Source organism: Chaetura pelagica, unplaced genomic scaffold (genome assembly GCF_000747805.2).
Source record: "Chaetura pelagica isolate M959 unplaced genomic scaffold, ChaPel_1.0 scaffold697, whole genome shotgun sequence".
Lineage (NCBI taxonomy): Eukaryota > Metazoa > Chordata > Aves > Apodiformes > Apodidae > Chaetura > Chaetura pelagica.
In genome coordinates this window covers 401,469-417,833 of record NW_009953927.1, presented here as the reverse complement: position 1 = coordinate 417,833, position 16,365 = coordinate 401,469, and the positions used below count along the sequence as shown (strand labels likewise).

General features: G+C 37.3%; 1 protein-coding gene across 1 annotated transcript in view; it reads right to left on the bottom strand.

Annotated features, from left to right (window-relative positions):
* Nucleotides 1-994: 994 nt before the first annotated feature.
* Nucleotides 995-16,365, bottom strand: part of OXCT1 (3-oxoacid CoA transferase 1) — a gene marked incomplete at its 3' end in the record, with an annotated part of 51,854 nt that continues 36,483 nt past the window's right edge. The window contains exons 8-13 of the mRNA XM_010001597.1: nucleotides 11,576-11,683; nucleotides 6,483-6,594; nucleotides 5,902-5,996; nucleotides 5,216-5,264; nucleotides 1,836-1,908; nucleotides 995-1,070 (exon numbers count right to left, since the gene is read on the bottom strand). Of these exons, the coding sequence (XP_009999899.1) occupies nucleotides 995-1,070; nucleotides 1,836-1,908; nucleotides 5,216-5,264; nucleotides 5,902-5,996; nucleotides 6,483-6,594; nucleotides 11,576-11,683 (513 nt within the window). The remainder of the gene's footprint in view (nucleotides 1,071-1,835; nucleotides 1,909-5,215; nucleotides 5,265-5,901; nucleotides 5,997-6,482; nucleotides 6,595-11,575; nucleotides 11,684-16,365) is intronic.

The window sequence follows — 16,365 nt, the reverse complement described above, 5'->3', positions numbered from 1 at the left end:
CTCACTGCAAAACAAATTTGGAGACAGCCAAAGGTTATTAAGCATAGTAAAAGAGGACAGCAGAAAGTCACAGGGACCCGTGTGATGTATGCTAGCAAAAAAGTAGAAGTCAAGGGTAACAAAAAGATTAAAAAAAAAAAAAAAGCTACCTGAAGTTGTATTTTATACTTTTCTGTTTTGAAAATGTACCTGTGATTAATAAATTTGGGGCTGAAAAGATCTAGCCAGGAGTAGTCTATCTGTTCTGTTGTGTGACCACAAAACCAAGTTGTAACGCGAAAACATCTAAGGAAGAGAGTTTTCTTATTGATATATCTCCTATGTGTCATATTCCAACCTAGCCATAACCCCTCCACATCCCCAACAGTTGCTCACACAGGCACCTGGTACAGCCCTTCAGCTAACCCCTTAAATTGTATTGAAAGATTGCTTTTCTATCACCAGTTGCTTAAATAATAATGCGATGAGCTTATATTTCTGTGGTTGAAATCTCTGTGACTATTTGGGTAAATACAACAGTATTGCTTCCTTCTAGATGTATTAAAAATAGCAATACTGTCAGCCTTTGACAGGAACACTGAGAAAAATAATGCAGACATTTTCTTATAATTCTGTGATGAGCTACATTCTCTTTTACATCTTCCTTCAAGTTCTTGCTCCAAATAAGAGTTGTTACTCTCAAGCAGAACCATCAGCAAAAAAAAAAGTGACATTTGAAAGGCAGAGACCCAAAAGGAAGCAAAAAGACTTACCTAAATCATGTTTAGATTTTCACAACGCCCAAGCATCATTTTAGAGGTCTGACTCCTGATAACTCTGCCAGCAGTATGCAAGAAAACCTGTTAACCTTAAAGCTGCATATATCCTCTATTTTAATGTTTTGAGCTTCACAATCCCCATTCTGTTTTAGCCTTTTTCTCTTTTTCCTGACTCTGAGATACATCTATATTATCCCAAATGTAGAGCACTAAGAGTAGCACAAATCTCTACTTACAGGAATCATCCAGTTGGCCAGGTCACCGTACTTAGACACCTGCATAGCTCCAAGCATTGTCAAATCAACATGGCCTCTGGCAACAGAAAGTGTGTAATTAGCATATCATGTTCCAGCCACAGCCCACAAATCTTAACAAGCTTTTGTTCACATTGCCATTACATCAATATAAAAACACTGGCATACCACAGAGGTAGCAACCATTTTGTCACAGATGTAGTTGTTTTTTTTTCCCTCTAGATGTATTGCTGATGCTAATTTTTCTGTCTGCCTACTGAGCCTCAAAAACATTATTACTATTGTCTGGTTTTGGTTAATTGTATGCACAGTCAATCAGCTCTGAACTCATACTTTTAAGTGCACTCCTTCACATATTTATATGCACTCATTATCTTTTCAGAGCCATTAGGACTTAGTGTTTGTTTGCATCCAACTTCCTTCCCGAAAAACAAACAAAAAACAGGTGCAGATGGTGAATTTCCATTAGGGAGGTGAAATGAAGATCACAGTTGCAAGCTGAGCAAAGAGAATATACAGAGCACAAGTAGAGATTAGATACTTGGAAATGGCCAAAAAGTAGTTGTTAAAACATAGTTACGAATGTCTTTATGTATGGCCAGGTGGTGGAAGACACAAATATCCCTACAGTACCAATTAGTTACAGTATTTTTCTATTTACAGTAGCTTGAACTAATCCTCTGTAAACCATCACTAATCCATGATTATTTTACAGATTATTAAATGCTAACCACATTTCCAAGAATGAATAATGAGTTCAAGTCATTGACTCAGTTTATTCTTTTTCATGTTTCAAAAGATTAGAGTTTGCAATGTTACGTACCCTCTTATCATTGCAAATGATTCATCACTAGAGAAATAGGAAGAACCTGGAAGAACAGTGACTGTCTCCTTACCTGTAAAAGAAATAAGCTATAGTATGTATTTATGCATTTTGTTTTTTTGACAAGTGAAGTGACAGCTATTAACAAAGAAATAAGAGGTTTTTAATAAAATTCCTTTGGATTCTGTACAGCCTTGGACCTACTTACACTTATTATGTCACATGTAAACCTAATCAATCACAACGAATTGTGAAGCAGTCTGTACAGTTTTTTATGGATTGCCTGCTCTTTGACCACCAGCAGTTCCAAGCATGACACCACTGACACCACAAGCTAAGAAATGTCTGTGGACTTCAGATTTCTATTCTACCCACAGAAAAAGCGAGAGGTAACTCTCTTTTAAAACAGACAAAGAACATCTTCAGGAGACAGGCAAGTTGCAAGGAACAGAAAGCAGACCAGACTGAACAATCTAGAGTGACAATTATGTAGAATACAGAAAAATAAACACAGATCTAGTCTAGTCTTGCTCTGTCAAAGTGCATGAGAAAGTGTGCTTCTATGTGCTGTGCTCTTCTCTGTACACTTCTTGGGTCAAGCAATGGAGCACAGATGTAATTGCCTTATTTTGATTGTGTACAGAGCTCTCTCTTTCTACTTCTGCCAGCACTTTGAATCAGCTTAACCAACAACCATGTGTACAGAGTGCCTCTGGAAAGGCATAATAAATACAGCCAAAGGTGAGATTATAACCTGAGCATGGGAAATTTAAAAGAAAAAAAAAACCAAAAACTAAAAATAAACTACAAATAAAGAACTTTAGCTTCAGATTACATTGTGAAGAAGTTAGTGTAATAATCAAGGGGAACAGGAATGAGCCATCATGAGTTCCCAGAAAACAGAGAAAAAGACGATGGGAAAAGGGAAGGAAACACTATAGGAAAATTAAAATAGAGACTTAAGTTAGCTGCTTTAATTTATTGAGTCCACTTGATGTGTATTGTGTGACAGGACATTGTATGGAAATTAAATTTTGACACACAAAACAGTAGAGAATAGTGGTCTTGCAGGCAGATCACAAGAATTCACTATGCTAATATCCAGACCTGCTGAGACTGACTGAATTTTTTTTTTCCTACCAGGTCCCAAACTAAGGCAGTGGGAGAGACAACATGGCTTGCAAGGAGCAACATGTAGCGAGAACCCTAGGTTAAAGTGATAAGCTAAGGCAAGGCTCAGAAGACCACAAAATAATGAAACAAGAGCACCATATTACACACTTAACTGAAAATGCTCTCAGGAATTCAGTACTTGTAGGTATTTCTGTCGTAAGACACTAAGTCTACATTTCAATTGTAGTGAAGATAAACTTCATGCCAGACACTCAGAAAATGCAACAAACAAAAAACTCGTATGTATTTCAGAGAAGTACAGTTCTACAAGTAGGTAAAAATTTGGCAAAAGCCCAAACTAGGAGTATATTATACAAGATGTGGACCTTGGGGACTGATACTGGACCATTCATTCCATTTGATGAATCTGAAGAGAATTTAATCCTATTCCTTTGCCATGTACCTTCTGTTTTCTTCACATGGTATGATAAATGTGGTTAGAAAACACCTAGAATGGTTTTAACCCAACAAAGTGTCAGTGGGCTTTAGCAACTTCTGTTTCAGCAATGACAGCAATACTGATTTTGGTGGTAGAGCTAAGGTTCACCTATCCTGTGTCCTGTCTACTGCAGCTTTGGAGAAAGACACTGAATTACCAATACCAGAATAATCTGACTTCCATTTGCATTCTGACCTCTTATGTTAGCTTCATTCCTGCAAGATTATCTCACAGAAACATTTAAAAACCATAAATAATGATTCAAGATCATCTTCACATCTATGTAAAAGCAGATTTTTCAGAGTGTTTATCAAGTTCTTGGATATTTTTTCCATAATAACTGTGTTAACTTACTGATTTCTAATACACCCATACTAGAATTTCAGTTCTAATGTTCATGATATAATTTCAGCTTTTATATTAAATCAGTTTTACTTTAAATAGTTTTTTCTTCCAGTGACTCCTTCAGTAATATTTTTTTTTACAAAAAAACACCTCCATTTCCATTCAAGCATTAATACAACTTTCATGTGTCTCTGACATTTTCCACCATACAGTGTACCACAACAGTTACCTAGCTACTGGTGAAATGCTGGACTCAATTCCTTAATAATTTATTTCAAATCAAAAGGTAGACTTAAATAACTCCTTATTTAAAACATAATACTGAAAAAGGGGCAATACTATAGCAGTACAACAATATTATCAATTAGCTAAGCCAGGCAGCAAATGTTTAAAGCCGGTGAAAAATTGCTGGACTGTAGCCTGATATTAAATTAAAAGCTTGTTTGATGTCAGCACTTTATCTCATTTGACTTCTCAGAGTTTAATTTTACCTCCTAAGACCAGCTGAGAAAAGTACTATCTATATAGATACAGAAGTACACGTTACACATATACGTGCACCTATGCACATGTATACATATATAAAAATATAAATTGCTTTCCACATGAAAAATCAACTCTAAGATGTCAACTATGGGTCTATATCTCATGCCATTAATCTCTATAAGAATTTTTAAAGTGTCAAGGCCTTCTTCTCTTTGTCACACGCAATACAGAGGTGTAATTTTATATGGAAACTACTTTCCATGAAGAAAACAGAAATCAGACAGAAGCACTACACCATAAAAAGCTTAAGTTTTTATATATCATAGCTTCTTCTGAGGTGAAATGCCTCAAAACAGCTGGGCAAAGCATATGTGAGGACTAGCATTACCCTGCTAAAGTAGCAAATGCATCCACCTGGAGCAGAGTGTTCCAGGTCCTATTTTGGGAGCTCTTTCCCCCTGCCCTGGCTACCAGCCCCATTCCAAAAGCACATGAGTTGCATTCCTGGAAATGCATTAGCCAGAAATAAGCCAGGCCATTATACACAGGACATTTTAAAACATGTCCCAAACATAAATAATTGAACACCATTTTCTAGAAGACACAAGGTGAAAAGTAACGGGAAAACAAACCCATGTTCATCTATAGGCATCATAAAACAATCTCATTTCTGAAAAGGAAGATTTGACCCTTAACTGCCTGGTCTGAAAGATAGTTTCCTTCAGTAGCTACTACAATGCACCAAAGCATGATCTCTTTAACTACAAGATTAAACTTCTCCATTGATCAAAACAAACTTTCGCTTACAAGAAGACAAATACATTAATGTTCATAATGAAATAAAACAGGAGTTGGGTTTCAAATTCTTAATTTTTTTCTTGTACTTTAATAATTAATAACAAGTTTGCATAAATTTTATTTATTTAAAACATTTTACCTGCATTGATCAGGTCTGGATCAACTTCATTTTCAAGTGGATAAGGACCCTGACAACAATACAGACATATGTCAGCTTTATATGAATATACCTTTGAGATACATTTCATAACTGCTTTTTCATTTCTACTGTTTATTACTGAAAACAAATATGTATTTTTTCTGTCTTTCACAGAACAACATCCCTGATGATAAAAGCCCCAATTTACATCAACTAACATAACAGAACTGCTGGATATATTGTTAGTCACTCTTAGTATGACTTTTAACAACAAAGTAGGGAGTTTGTTTTTTTTAACCAAAGTGACAGACATTTTTCAGAAAAAGTACATAGGTGCAACTTCATAAAGCCATACAACAGTGAAAATCATATTTACTTTAAGCTTTACTTAAAATTATGTTTTATAAGGCTTACAAGGCTTGGTCTTGCAAACTATTTAAGATTCTGACTCCTTCCAGCAAAGCACGTACTTAAGAGCACACTTAGGAAAGTAGCATTATAATAATGAAATTAGCATTTCCTAAAAAACTTCCCTGCACTACAATGATAATTTTATGATCGTGCATAATCGCATATATTTTAATATTATGTTTAGTAAGATTATAATAAAATTGGTGGGGGTGGAAATAAAATTCAGACACTGTAAGGTAAGTACACTGCGGTAAGTGACCAAGACATATTCTTACCAAACCCAAGACTCCATTTTCACTCTGCAAGTGAACAGTTATGTCTGGACTGATGAAGTTACTAGCCAAGAGTGGGATTCCAATACCCAGATTAGCTGAAGAGAATTAGTTAAGGCATAAATAGGAACACATTGCAAACCAGTAAATTAAAAAAAAAAAAAAAAAGTTATCATGTTACTATGATTAGATTAGAACTGCTTTCTTCACAAACACATTCATTTTAGTTAGATGCCTCATATTTGCGATGATTTTTTTTTGCCTTCTGGACTGTCTAATTGCATTCTGTCAAATGCTTTACTTGATTACAAACCCACAGTAAGCTTCATTTCCCACATGTGTATCTTTTTCAATAAATTCTTGCAAAACATTCAACTGCTAACAAACTCTCCAGATATGCCCAACTAAAAACTCCAGGTACCCTAACTCTTAATATCTCACCTATTTCAAAAGTGTGGTGGTAAAATGGGAGAATCCCTGGCTCTGGGGACAATGAGCATGGTAAATAACCTGTCTCAAACAAAACAGCTGCTGTTACTATTCAAGGAGTCATCACTTCAAACTACAGCACAGCTTAAGGATACCATACATGCCATCCTCAAACTCTAAAGCAGCCCGTCTGATGATTCTCTCCCTCACATTGTCTCCTTTTTTTTGTTTGCCTTTTGAGTCTTCAGGCTTCCGGACTGATAAACGCTGCAAAACAAGAAATAATTGTAAGTAAGTATTAGAATCCAGATTCTTGCTTCTGCCCTGATTTATGACTACACTGAGATACTTGGTCTAAGAATAACGCTATTTATACACCTTCCACAAAAAAACAAGCTTTTATTCTGTCAGTTCAAGCTTATCTAAGCCAATGGAGTCATCAAAGATCCCCAGTCATAACCGTTGCCTCTCCAAGGCTGACACAGTGATACATATACAACTGGTTAAGAGGGCACCAAGAATCAATGCAAATACTAGCAAGTTGGACGCTCATTACCCAAGAGATACTTAAATACATTTGTAAAACACCAGCATAAACTACAAATACAGCTTTTTTTTCTGCATCCATTCAATTCAGTGGGTGCTATTTTAGACTTATATGTGTGAGACAGACAAATACCAGTCATCTAAAGATACTGGGAGCTAAGCAACGACGTTTTCAAACATAAATCTGTATAATCTTGCATGAAGCTCTCTCCTGAGATTTTCTGGCCTTAAGTTGTATTCTGGTTTGGTTCCTTGGGTTTTTTGGTAGCGGAGGAAGGGCCCTAGGAGTAGTTCCCTTAAGAAGCTGAGAAGTTCCCCCTGCTCAAAACCCAGCCAAGGAGCCATTAAATGAACAATAGATGATGTGCTTCTGCAATTAACATACGAAAGAACTGAGATACGACCTGAGCAGAGAAGCACTTCAAGGAGAAGAGCTGTGCTGGGAAAACAGAGTGGTGCTGGTGGTTGGTGAGGAAGAAGGCGAAGAAGGTGCCCAAGCAGAAGTTTCCCTGCAAACTGCGGTGAGATGTCAGGCTGTCCCCCTGCACTCATGGAGTGACATGGTGGAACACTCCCGGAAGGCCCCAGGAGGCGTGACCTTGGCCACTGGACTTGGATTTTGTGGCCAGTAGATTTGCTGCCAGTGGATTCTGATTAGGCAGCTGTGGAAGACCCCGGTGCCAAGGGAGTTTGTTCCCAAAGCAGCCCCTGACTCTGTGGGAAGCCCAGGCTGGAGCAGCTCTGGACGTCGTGGGAAGGACTCATGAAGGAGAGGTTCGTGGAGGACTCTCTCCCATGGGAGAGAGTCTTCTCCGTTGGGAAGCAGAGAAGGACTGTAAGGAATCCTTCTTCCTGAGGAGGAAGGACAGCAGGAACCACCAGCCTGTGAACTGACTCTAAACCCCATCCCTTGTCCCCCTGTGTCGCTGGGGGGAAGGAGGGAGAGAAACAAAGGGATTTGGGCCCGGGAAGAAGGGAGGGGTGGGGTAACATATGCAAGCCCTGCTCCTTGTGTTGTCTGTGTCTTGTGTGTGTTTGATTAGTCTGAAATTAAATTATTGTTTTTCCCCAAGTTGAGTCTGTTTTGCCCTGGACCTTAACTGGTGAAGAACCCTCCTTGTCCTTTGTCTCAATCCATGAGCTTTGTCCTCCTCATCCCAGAGTGTGTGGGGGGTGGAGAGCTGAGTGGCCATGGGGCTGCTCATTTGTTGTTGTGTTGGACCCAAACCACAAGTTGATGCTTTCCAAATCACATGTAGGTGAAAATGCTATGACATTCAACAAGTTTGTAACACTCTTTTTGTAATTTATTTTTTACTCAGATTACATTCTTTGCATATCTCTCCCATGCATATAAACCTGCTCTGGTCAACTTCATGTCCTGTATCCCCATATGGCTTCACATCATCTCCTTCTTCAGGTCATAATGAACTTTCTTTCCATTACCACTAAAGAATTTTTGCACTGTCTGTTTCCCTATGTTGGGAGTCACTTACCCTTAGGTGGATAGAAACAGTATCAATTCTCTTTCATTTCCCAGTAACTTCCCTTGGCTATTGCTTCATTTGCTCATTATAGAAAGAATAAGAACACTCTTAGGGGATTTATTTGCAGCAAAGAGAAGGTCAGAGAGAAACTATGACTTGCATTAGAAGGACCATGTCTGAGCAAAACTAGGCAGGAACTGCTACATAGAACCAGTAAGAATTATGACAGAGTAAATACGGGCTGGGTGGAGAAAGGATTGAAAACAGTCCAGAGGAGAAGGACTCAGAGATGATGGTGCACGAGAAGCTCAACATGAGCTGGCAGTGTGTGCTTGCAGCCCAGAAAGACACCGTGTCCTGGGCTGCATCAAAAGAGATGCTCACCATTTACTCGGCTCATGAGACCCTACCTGAAGAACTGTGTTCAGTTCTGGAGCCCTCAGCACAAGACGAGCATGAGGGGAGCTCCAGAAGAGAGTCCAGAGGGCCATGAAGATGATCAGATGGCTGGACCACCTCTCCTACAAGGACAGGCTGAGAGAGTTGGGGTTGTTAAGTCTGGAGAAGAGAAGGCTTCAGGGAGACATTATGGTAGCCTTCAAGTACCTGAAGGGGCTACAGAAAAGCTGGGAGGGACTTTTTTTATAAGAGCTTCTAGTAAGAAGACAAGGGGTAATGAATTAAAACTGCAGGATGGGAGATTCAGGTTAGACAATAGGAAGAACTTACTTAATATGAGTGTGGTGAGACACTGGAACAGGTTGCCCAGGGAAGCTGTGGAAGCCCCATCCCTGGAAGTATTCAAGGCCAAGCTGGATGGGTCCAGCAACCTGGTCCAGTAGGAGGTGTCCCTGCCCATGCAGGGGTGCTGGATCTGGATGATCTTTAAGGTCCCTTCCAACTCAAGCTATTTTATGATTCTGTGATTCTCTTTATTCTGCATCACTTCTCCTATCACTTACCATACTCAATGCTTTCATATGTTCAGCCACTTCCTTAATGTGTCATCTTTTACGGAAGAGAAATAAATCTGCCATTTCCTCCCTGTACTACTATTAATAATGGGCAACACTGACAGAATTACAAAATAACACAAAAAAAACCCCAACTTTGTTGTGTAGTTTAGAATAGCTTCATCCCCCATCTTCTTTTTCTTAGGCACATAGGGAAGAGGGCAGTTGACTATGTTAGGTGTATTCACTTATTGAGACCTGCCAAATAAAATAAGGTGTTTGTATTGTATAAAGTCCCACACTGGACAGTCACCTCTCCATTCACTGCCAAACCACAATAAAAACAGAGTTTAAGAAGTGCAAAAAGCATTTCTTTCATGAAAAGTAAAAGCTTTTCTGTGAGCTATCACATCTATTCAGAAGGAAACAGGGCATTAACTGCAGCTTAGCACAACGTGCCCAGAGAAAGAAAAAAACCCCACACATCTGTTTCTAGCCTAATACTCAACTACATGCAGAATGAACAGACAGATGGAAGAAAACAGCTTTTTAACCCTAACACTCATAAAAGAGTTTACTCAGAGAAAAGGTCTTGCATGACTTCTTGAACTTTGTGACTCAATTTTAATAATAAAATTTTAACTATTAGAATTCCTTTCTGCACTTTTCTTTTTCCTATATATATATATATTTAAGGTCCCTTCCAACTCAAGCTATTTTATGATTCTGTGATTCTCTTTATTCTGCATCACTTCTCCTATCACTTACCATACTCAATGCTTTCATATGTTCAGCCACTTCCTTAATGTGTCATCTTTTACGGAAGAGAAATAAATCTGCCATTTCCTCCCTGTACTACTATTAATAATGGGCAACACTGACAGAATTACAAAATAACACAAAAAAAACCCCAACTTTGTTGTGTAGTTTAGAATAGCTTCATCCCCCATCTTCTTTTTCTTAGGCACATAGGGAAGAGGGCAGTTGACTATGTTAGGTGTATTCACTTATTGAGACCTGCCAAATAAAATAAGGTGTTTGTATTGTATAAAGTCCCACACTGGACAGTCACCTCTCCATTCACTGCCAAACCACAATAAAAACAGAGTTTAAGAAGTGCAAAAAGCATTTCTTTCATGAAAAGTAAAAGCTTTTCTGTGAGCTATCACATCTATTCAGAAGGAAACAGGGCATTAACTGCAGCTTAGCACAACGTGCCCAGAGAAAGAAAAAAACCCCACACATCTGTTTCTAGCCTAATACTCAACTACATGCAGAATGAACAGACAGATGGAAGAAAACAGCTTTTTAACCCTAACACTCATAAAAGAGTTTACTCAGAGAAAAGGTCTTGCATGACTTCTTGAACTTTGTGACTCAATTTTAATAATAAAATTTTAACTATTAGAATTCCTTTCTGCACTTTTCTTTTTCCTATATATATATATATTTATTTATTTATTTATTTATTTTTCCCCTTGTATCATGTATCTCCCCCTTCACCAGCTCCTTTAATGACATTTTGAATAATTCCCACTTCCAGAGTATGATGACACAGGAGAAATACAGAATTTTCAATTGCATTTCACGAGCATTGTCACATCACCAAAATGAATACAGGGACATAGCTTCAGTGAGGCAGCACCACAGAACATAAAAGAACAATTACATAATCCTCATTTTCTTGGATGTTTTCAGTGACAGAATACTATTTGCTCCAAATTTTAATAGCTATTGATACCTTTTATTCATACCAGAAATGCCACCAGCTAGAAGAAGCTCCTCATTAAGAAAAAGGACAGAAATGTTCCATGATCTTTGCAATGTAATGTAGTTCAATACATGGCACAAAAGGGGCTGAGAATGATCCTTTGTGATCATGTCTCCCCAATGGAAAATAAAGTGTCTAACTGTCAAGTCCAGCTAGGTGTTGCCCCTTGTGTCAGCAGGAGGTGAACTGAGAGAAGTGAGAATGAAGTTGCATTTTCCATCAAATTTTCAATTGCATGAAAGACATTCAGGCCTACAGGCTCTAAATTATTCAGGGACTGGATCAGACAAGCTGAGGTACAAGAAACAAGGCCCAGTTCTCTGACCCTCACCTAAGTACTAGTTACCTCAGTTCCAGTATTTAGCAAAACTCAACAGATTTTTCTCACACTATTTTTTCAGTGCTAAGGCATGCTGTCTGTAGTAAAAGCCCTGTAGATTCTAAAATATATGCCAAGCTTGAAGTTGTGACCAAGAAGCTCAACTACTCACTTCGATTCTCTTTTCGAACTTCTCTCCTTTTATCAGACGATCAACATAGATTTTAGGAACATGAATATCTTCTGGGGCAAACGCTCCTATATCAACAATTTCTTCCACCTACAGAAAGAAAAGGGAAAGTGAAAACTTTTTTAAAATAATAAACGAGATATTTTATTATTAATGAGTTTCAAATATTAAATATAGAGTAGATCAAATAAAGAATACTAAGGAATAGGACAAAACAGATATACCCTTTAATATAGGCTATTTTAGATGCTCTTCTTTTTTTTAAATTGTTTCTACATACCAGTTGAAAATAGTTTATGTTTTGACAGTCCAATTTTTTAGGACCATCTTGCAGAAACTAGTTGATTCCAAGAAAGATGTGAAGATCTAGAAGTCTCTATAGGTAGTGAAATGGAGATTAAGCACAAAGTGGCACTAATGTATGCATAGTACATATGAAATGTCACCTATTGGGAGCACCAGACAACAGTGTTTCCTTCCTTCTACATCTGATTTCAGCATGGCCTAGATGGAGACCTTGATATGGCCAGATGTCTGCAGAACAGCCCTTCAGCAATGTCTAGTGGTTGCCCTGACAAGTCTCAGGTGCAGAGAGCATATCTCACTCTACCACAAAACAGACACTATTGTTAGGGCTGCACCTGAATCCAACCACAGAAAAAATGTATCATGTTACAACAGGTCCAAGATAACATTTGAAAGAATATCCTCAAAAAGAAGTAAGTTTCTAAACTGCTTCATCACCAGAAACTAAACTCTAAGGGATGATCAAAGTCTAAGAACCCTCAAAACAAGACCCAGCAGAGGTATAGATCAGTAGGGTTACATCACTCAGCAGCCATCACTAGTGAAGCAACACTAAAGAGCCTGACATTCAGTATGACATCCTACTGTTACTACACAATGTAATCAGTAATAAAATCTGTAGTCCATCTTACAGACCTTTCTACTGTGTCTTGCAGTGTGACAATAAACACACAAACAAATCCACCCTAAAAGTAGCAGAGGGAGAGTACAAACAAACTGAAGACCACAGGATGAGTTTCAGATGATCCCTAAAAAAAGCCTGCGGGTAAACAGACAGAAGAGACAAACTGTGGAATCTGTAAAGAAGAGGCAAAAACACCCATAGATACAGCAGCCTCAGTGCACACGGAGGAGGAACACACATCCAAAAAGTCTCTATCCACTGCATAAGAGGAGACAATCAAATCAGTATTTTAAAAACTCAGGCTACTGTATTAACAAAAAAAAACAGTGCAACTGCATCCATGCCATGTCTCACTTGAAGTTTATTATTTTATACACAAATTTCAAAATTAAATACGGAGATCAAGTCAAACAAAAGGTAAAATGAAAAAATCCTGAAGCACACAGTTGAAGCACACCACACTCTTGGTGGCGTGACTATCACAACATGCTCAAAAAGGATGAGAAGCAGGAGACAACACTTTTTGATGAAGCCACGTGCAAGCAAATAATCTGTTACCAGCGTAATTCCCAAGTACACATTTTCTAATTAAATTTGTCTTCACTTATCAGGCAGAAAATTAGGCCTGACGAATATTAGTTGCTACTAATTTGAACTTTCTCAGAAAAGAACTACATTTATTTGCTGTAGTAGCTGAAATTTTTTAATCAAATTTTTTGCTCACACAATTCAACCAACTTCAACAAAATTATGCTGTCACAAAACTTGTCACACTGTATTTATCCCTCATACAGAATAAATAATTTTTCCAATGAGAACTGTTGGATTTTAGTCACTCCACTGGTTAGTATTTTGTCTGTTTGGAAACAGCAGTCAGCACAACAGCTTTTCCTCACAGGAACCATTAACATAATTATTTATTATTTCTGCATATTATTCTAAATGAATGCAACACAAACTGTATTTTGTCCAGGAGATCTCTAACGAGATCTAAATGACCCTAAGGGTCCCTGATGACTTGTGTTTCACAATTTCTGTGTTCTACCATTATGTGAAATGAGCACCAAACATAATTAAAATTAAGTTTGTTAAATATCCATATAGCAACAAAATGGAATTTTGAAAAGGAACTGTTAAATTTCCATGTAATGTGTGCAAGAATATGTATCACCCAGTTCTGGAAGTGAAATTAATCAGCATGCTTATATGAAAAAGAGAATTCACAGAGAGGAAGTATATGTCATCTGATAGCTCCAATCCTCTCTCCTAACTCTGTTCACAGGGACTTGGATGACATTCCAGCTGGGATGGACACTGTAGATGCCAGAAGCCTTCAGCAGTGTTGCCAGCACTGCTACCACAAATGAAGCTATGCCCAACAAAAGTGAAACCAGGATATCCTGGTGGCCTGATGGCCACAGAAATCAGCAACTTAACTTTCTGTGATCTCTATAGTATATAACCCAAGTATCTTTCTAGATAAGAATGATAATGCAAAAATAAATAGTTCACTACCAAGGTATATTCATTTCACTTTCAGGTTTCATATTATTTTATGAGTCTTTTCTGTAACACCTCCCACTGCCTAGGTCTCAGTGAGACATTCAGGAGAGTATTCATATTAATAATTAAATGGATGTGTGTAACTTTTCCTCCTGTTCAGTTCTCCATCTTATCCATCCTTCTGTTCTTTCTTCTCTCTACTTACTTTGCCTCAGGCTTTATTTTGTTATGTATAGAAGAATACCTGTAAACATTTAAAAACATGACATGGCATCCCACCCAAGAGACACAAAGCCTGGCAATACATAAAAATGGGACTTATCAGGGTAGTCTACCTCCTGCACTTTTTAAAATTAGCAAACTAAAATATTCTGATATCATATAGATTGCCTTTATCATCTGTTCATTTTATATCTTAACTTCATCAACATGCAAAAATATTTACAAGAAAGTTTATAACTTTGCTACACAGGCAAAGGTAAAGAGTAACTTCAACAGACCATATGGGCTCAGTTCCCTCTTCTGGGAAGGCTCTGCTTCAAAAATTGTTTAATTGTTTCTAGACTTTTACTGTATTAATTTTATTCCGGAATATAAATGTTCTTGCATCTTTGATTACTGACAATGGAGGCAGAATGAATAAAAGCAATCATTTCTAAATTCTGGATTATCTGGAAGTACTTCCAGAATATAAAAGCTGTTCTCTGCTATGATTCACAGAAGCCTTCTGCTATTCATTTTGGTATCAGCAGTCACAGAATCCATGGTCGTTTTTTTCACAATATCACTGCTACGATTTACATCTACTTTTCCTTTTTTGAAACATCTTGATTTATTTTTGCTTGTGGAAATTCAGATACTCTTCTGCAGTTTTATCTCAGAATATCTGAAGGCTTTCAGAGGGAAAAGGGAACCTTGAAGGCCATGGACTTGTATTAAGAAAGACAAAGAACCTTGGTTCTTGACCAAAAATTAGCTAGGAAATTATGACACAACTGTTCATGCCAAAACACTTGAAAATAAAACCACTTTTTTTTTAGTAGCTACTTTTAAACCTCTATCTGCAGCCTAATTAGGTCCTTTATCACACATGAAATGCTTTCAGCTGTTTTAGCTTTAAATCTCAGTATAAAACTAAACTATAACCAGAAATGATCATATAATTCCTTATTATGTGAAAAAAATCGAAAACGCGCGTGCACAGGTGAGTGAGAGAGCGAGAAAGCAGTGGAAAGAGAGAACTTAACAGAACATATGCATTTTAGGTACCTTATTTTTACACTAGCTTCATTAAAACTCTCTATCACTGTCTTAATTACCCTAGTACACTTCAGTTCTTCAAACTGAAATAATAAAAATACCCAGCAGAACATAAGTAGAATAAAACATTACAAATGTCAAATGTAGTCAAATGTCCAGAACAACAGAAGAATTACACCAAATTTAGCCTCATAAATGCTCAAAACAAACTCATTAGAGCACTTTGGAAAGAGTCAGGATGTCACTGCTAAATTCACTGTAACTTTTATGAAATCGTAAGGAAAGAATATGAAAAAAATCCCAGCCTCTGGAAATGTTCTACCATATACACAGAAATATGCTGCTTCAGAAATATTTAAGTTAGTCACATTTAGCACCGCCAGGATGCACGATATTCTTAAATTTCAAGAACATATGTTTGAAGTCAGAAGATACTGTCAATTTCTCAGAGGAAAAGTCCTAAGCAAATACCATTCTCAAAAGTTTTTTCACCTCTCAGTGTATTTTCAACTTTTTAATTTTTCTTAAGGCTAGGCAGTTTTACCCAAAACAAAAACTCACATAGGAAGATTGACTTAAATCACAATAGATTTTACTTTATAAGAGTAGCTACTTCAACAATAAATGCCTGCAATCAACTATGCTTATAAATATGTACTGTAAAATATTGTGTAAGTATATACTGAAACTTGCAGGTTTTCTTCCTCAAGATGTTCACAAAGTAAATAATGAAGACAAAAGCAACATCTGCTAACTTACTGGTTACTGAAGTTACTCCATTACAATGATGGAAATACTTGTTTGACAATTTGCACAAGTTATAGATTTTTGTATGCATCAAAAAGCAAAAGGGATAAATGACAGCTGTTTTCTTGCTTCCTTAAATTAATTCATTTGGATTTTATGCTATTTTTCTACTGTAAATTAAACTGCATTAAAAGTATGAGAGATTATTTAAGAACCAGTAATCTACCAGCCCCAATATTGCCAGCCAAGCCACCTTTCTACAGCAGGCACACTGAAGGAGTGATTCCTTCCTAAACCCTTAAAATCTGGTTGTTTTGATATAAGACACCAA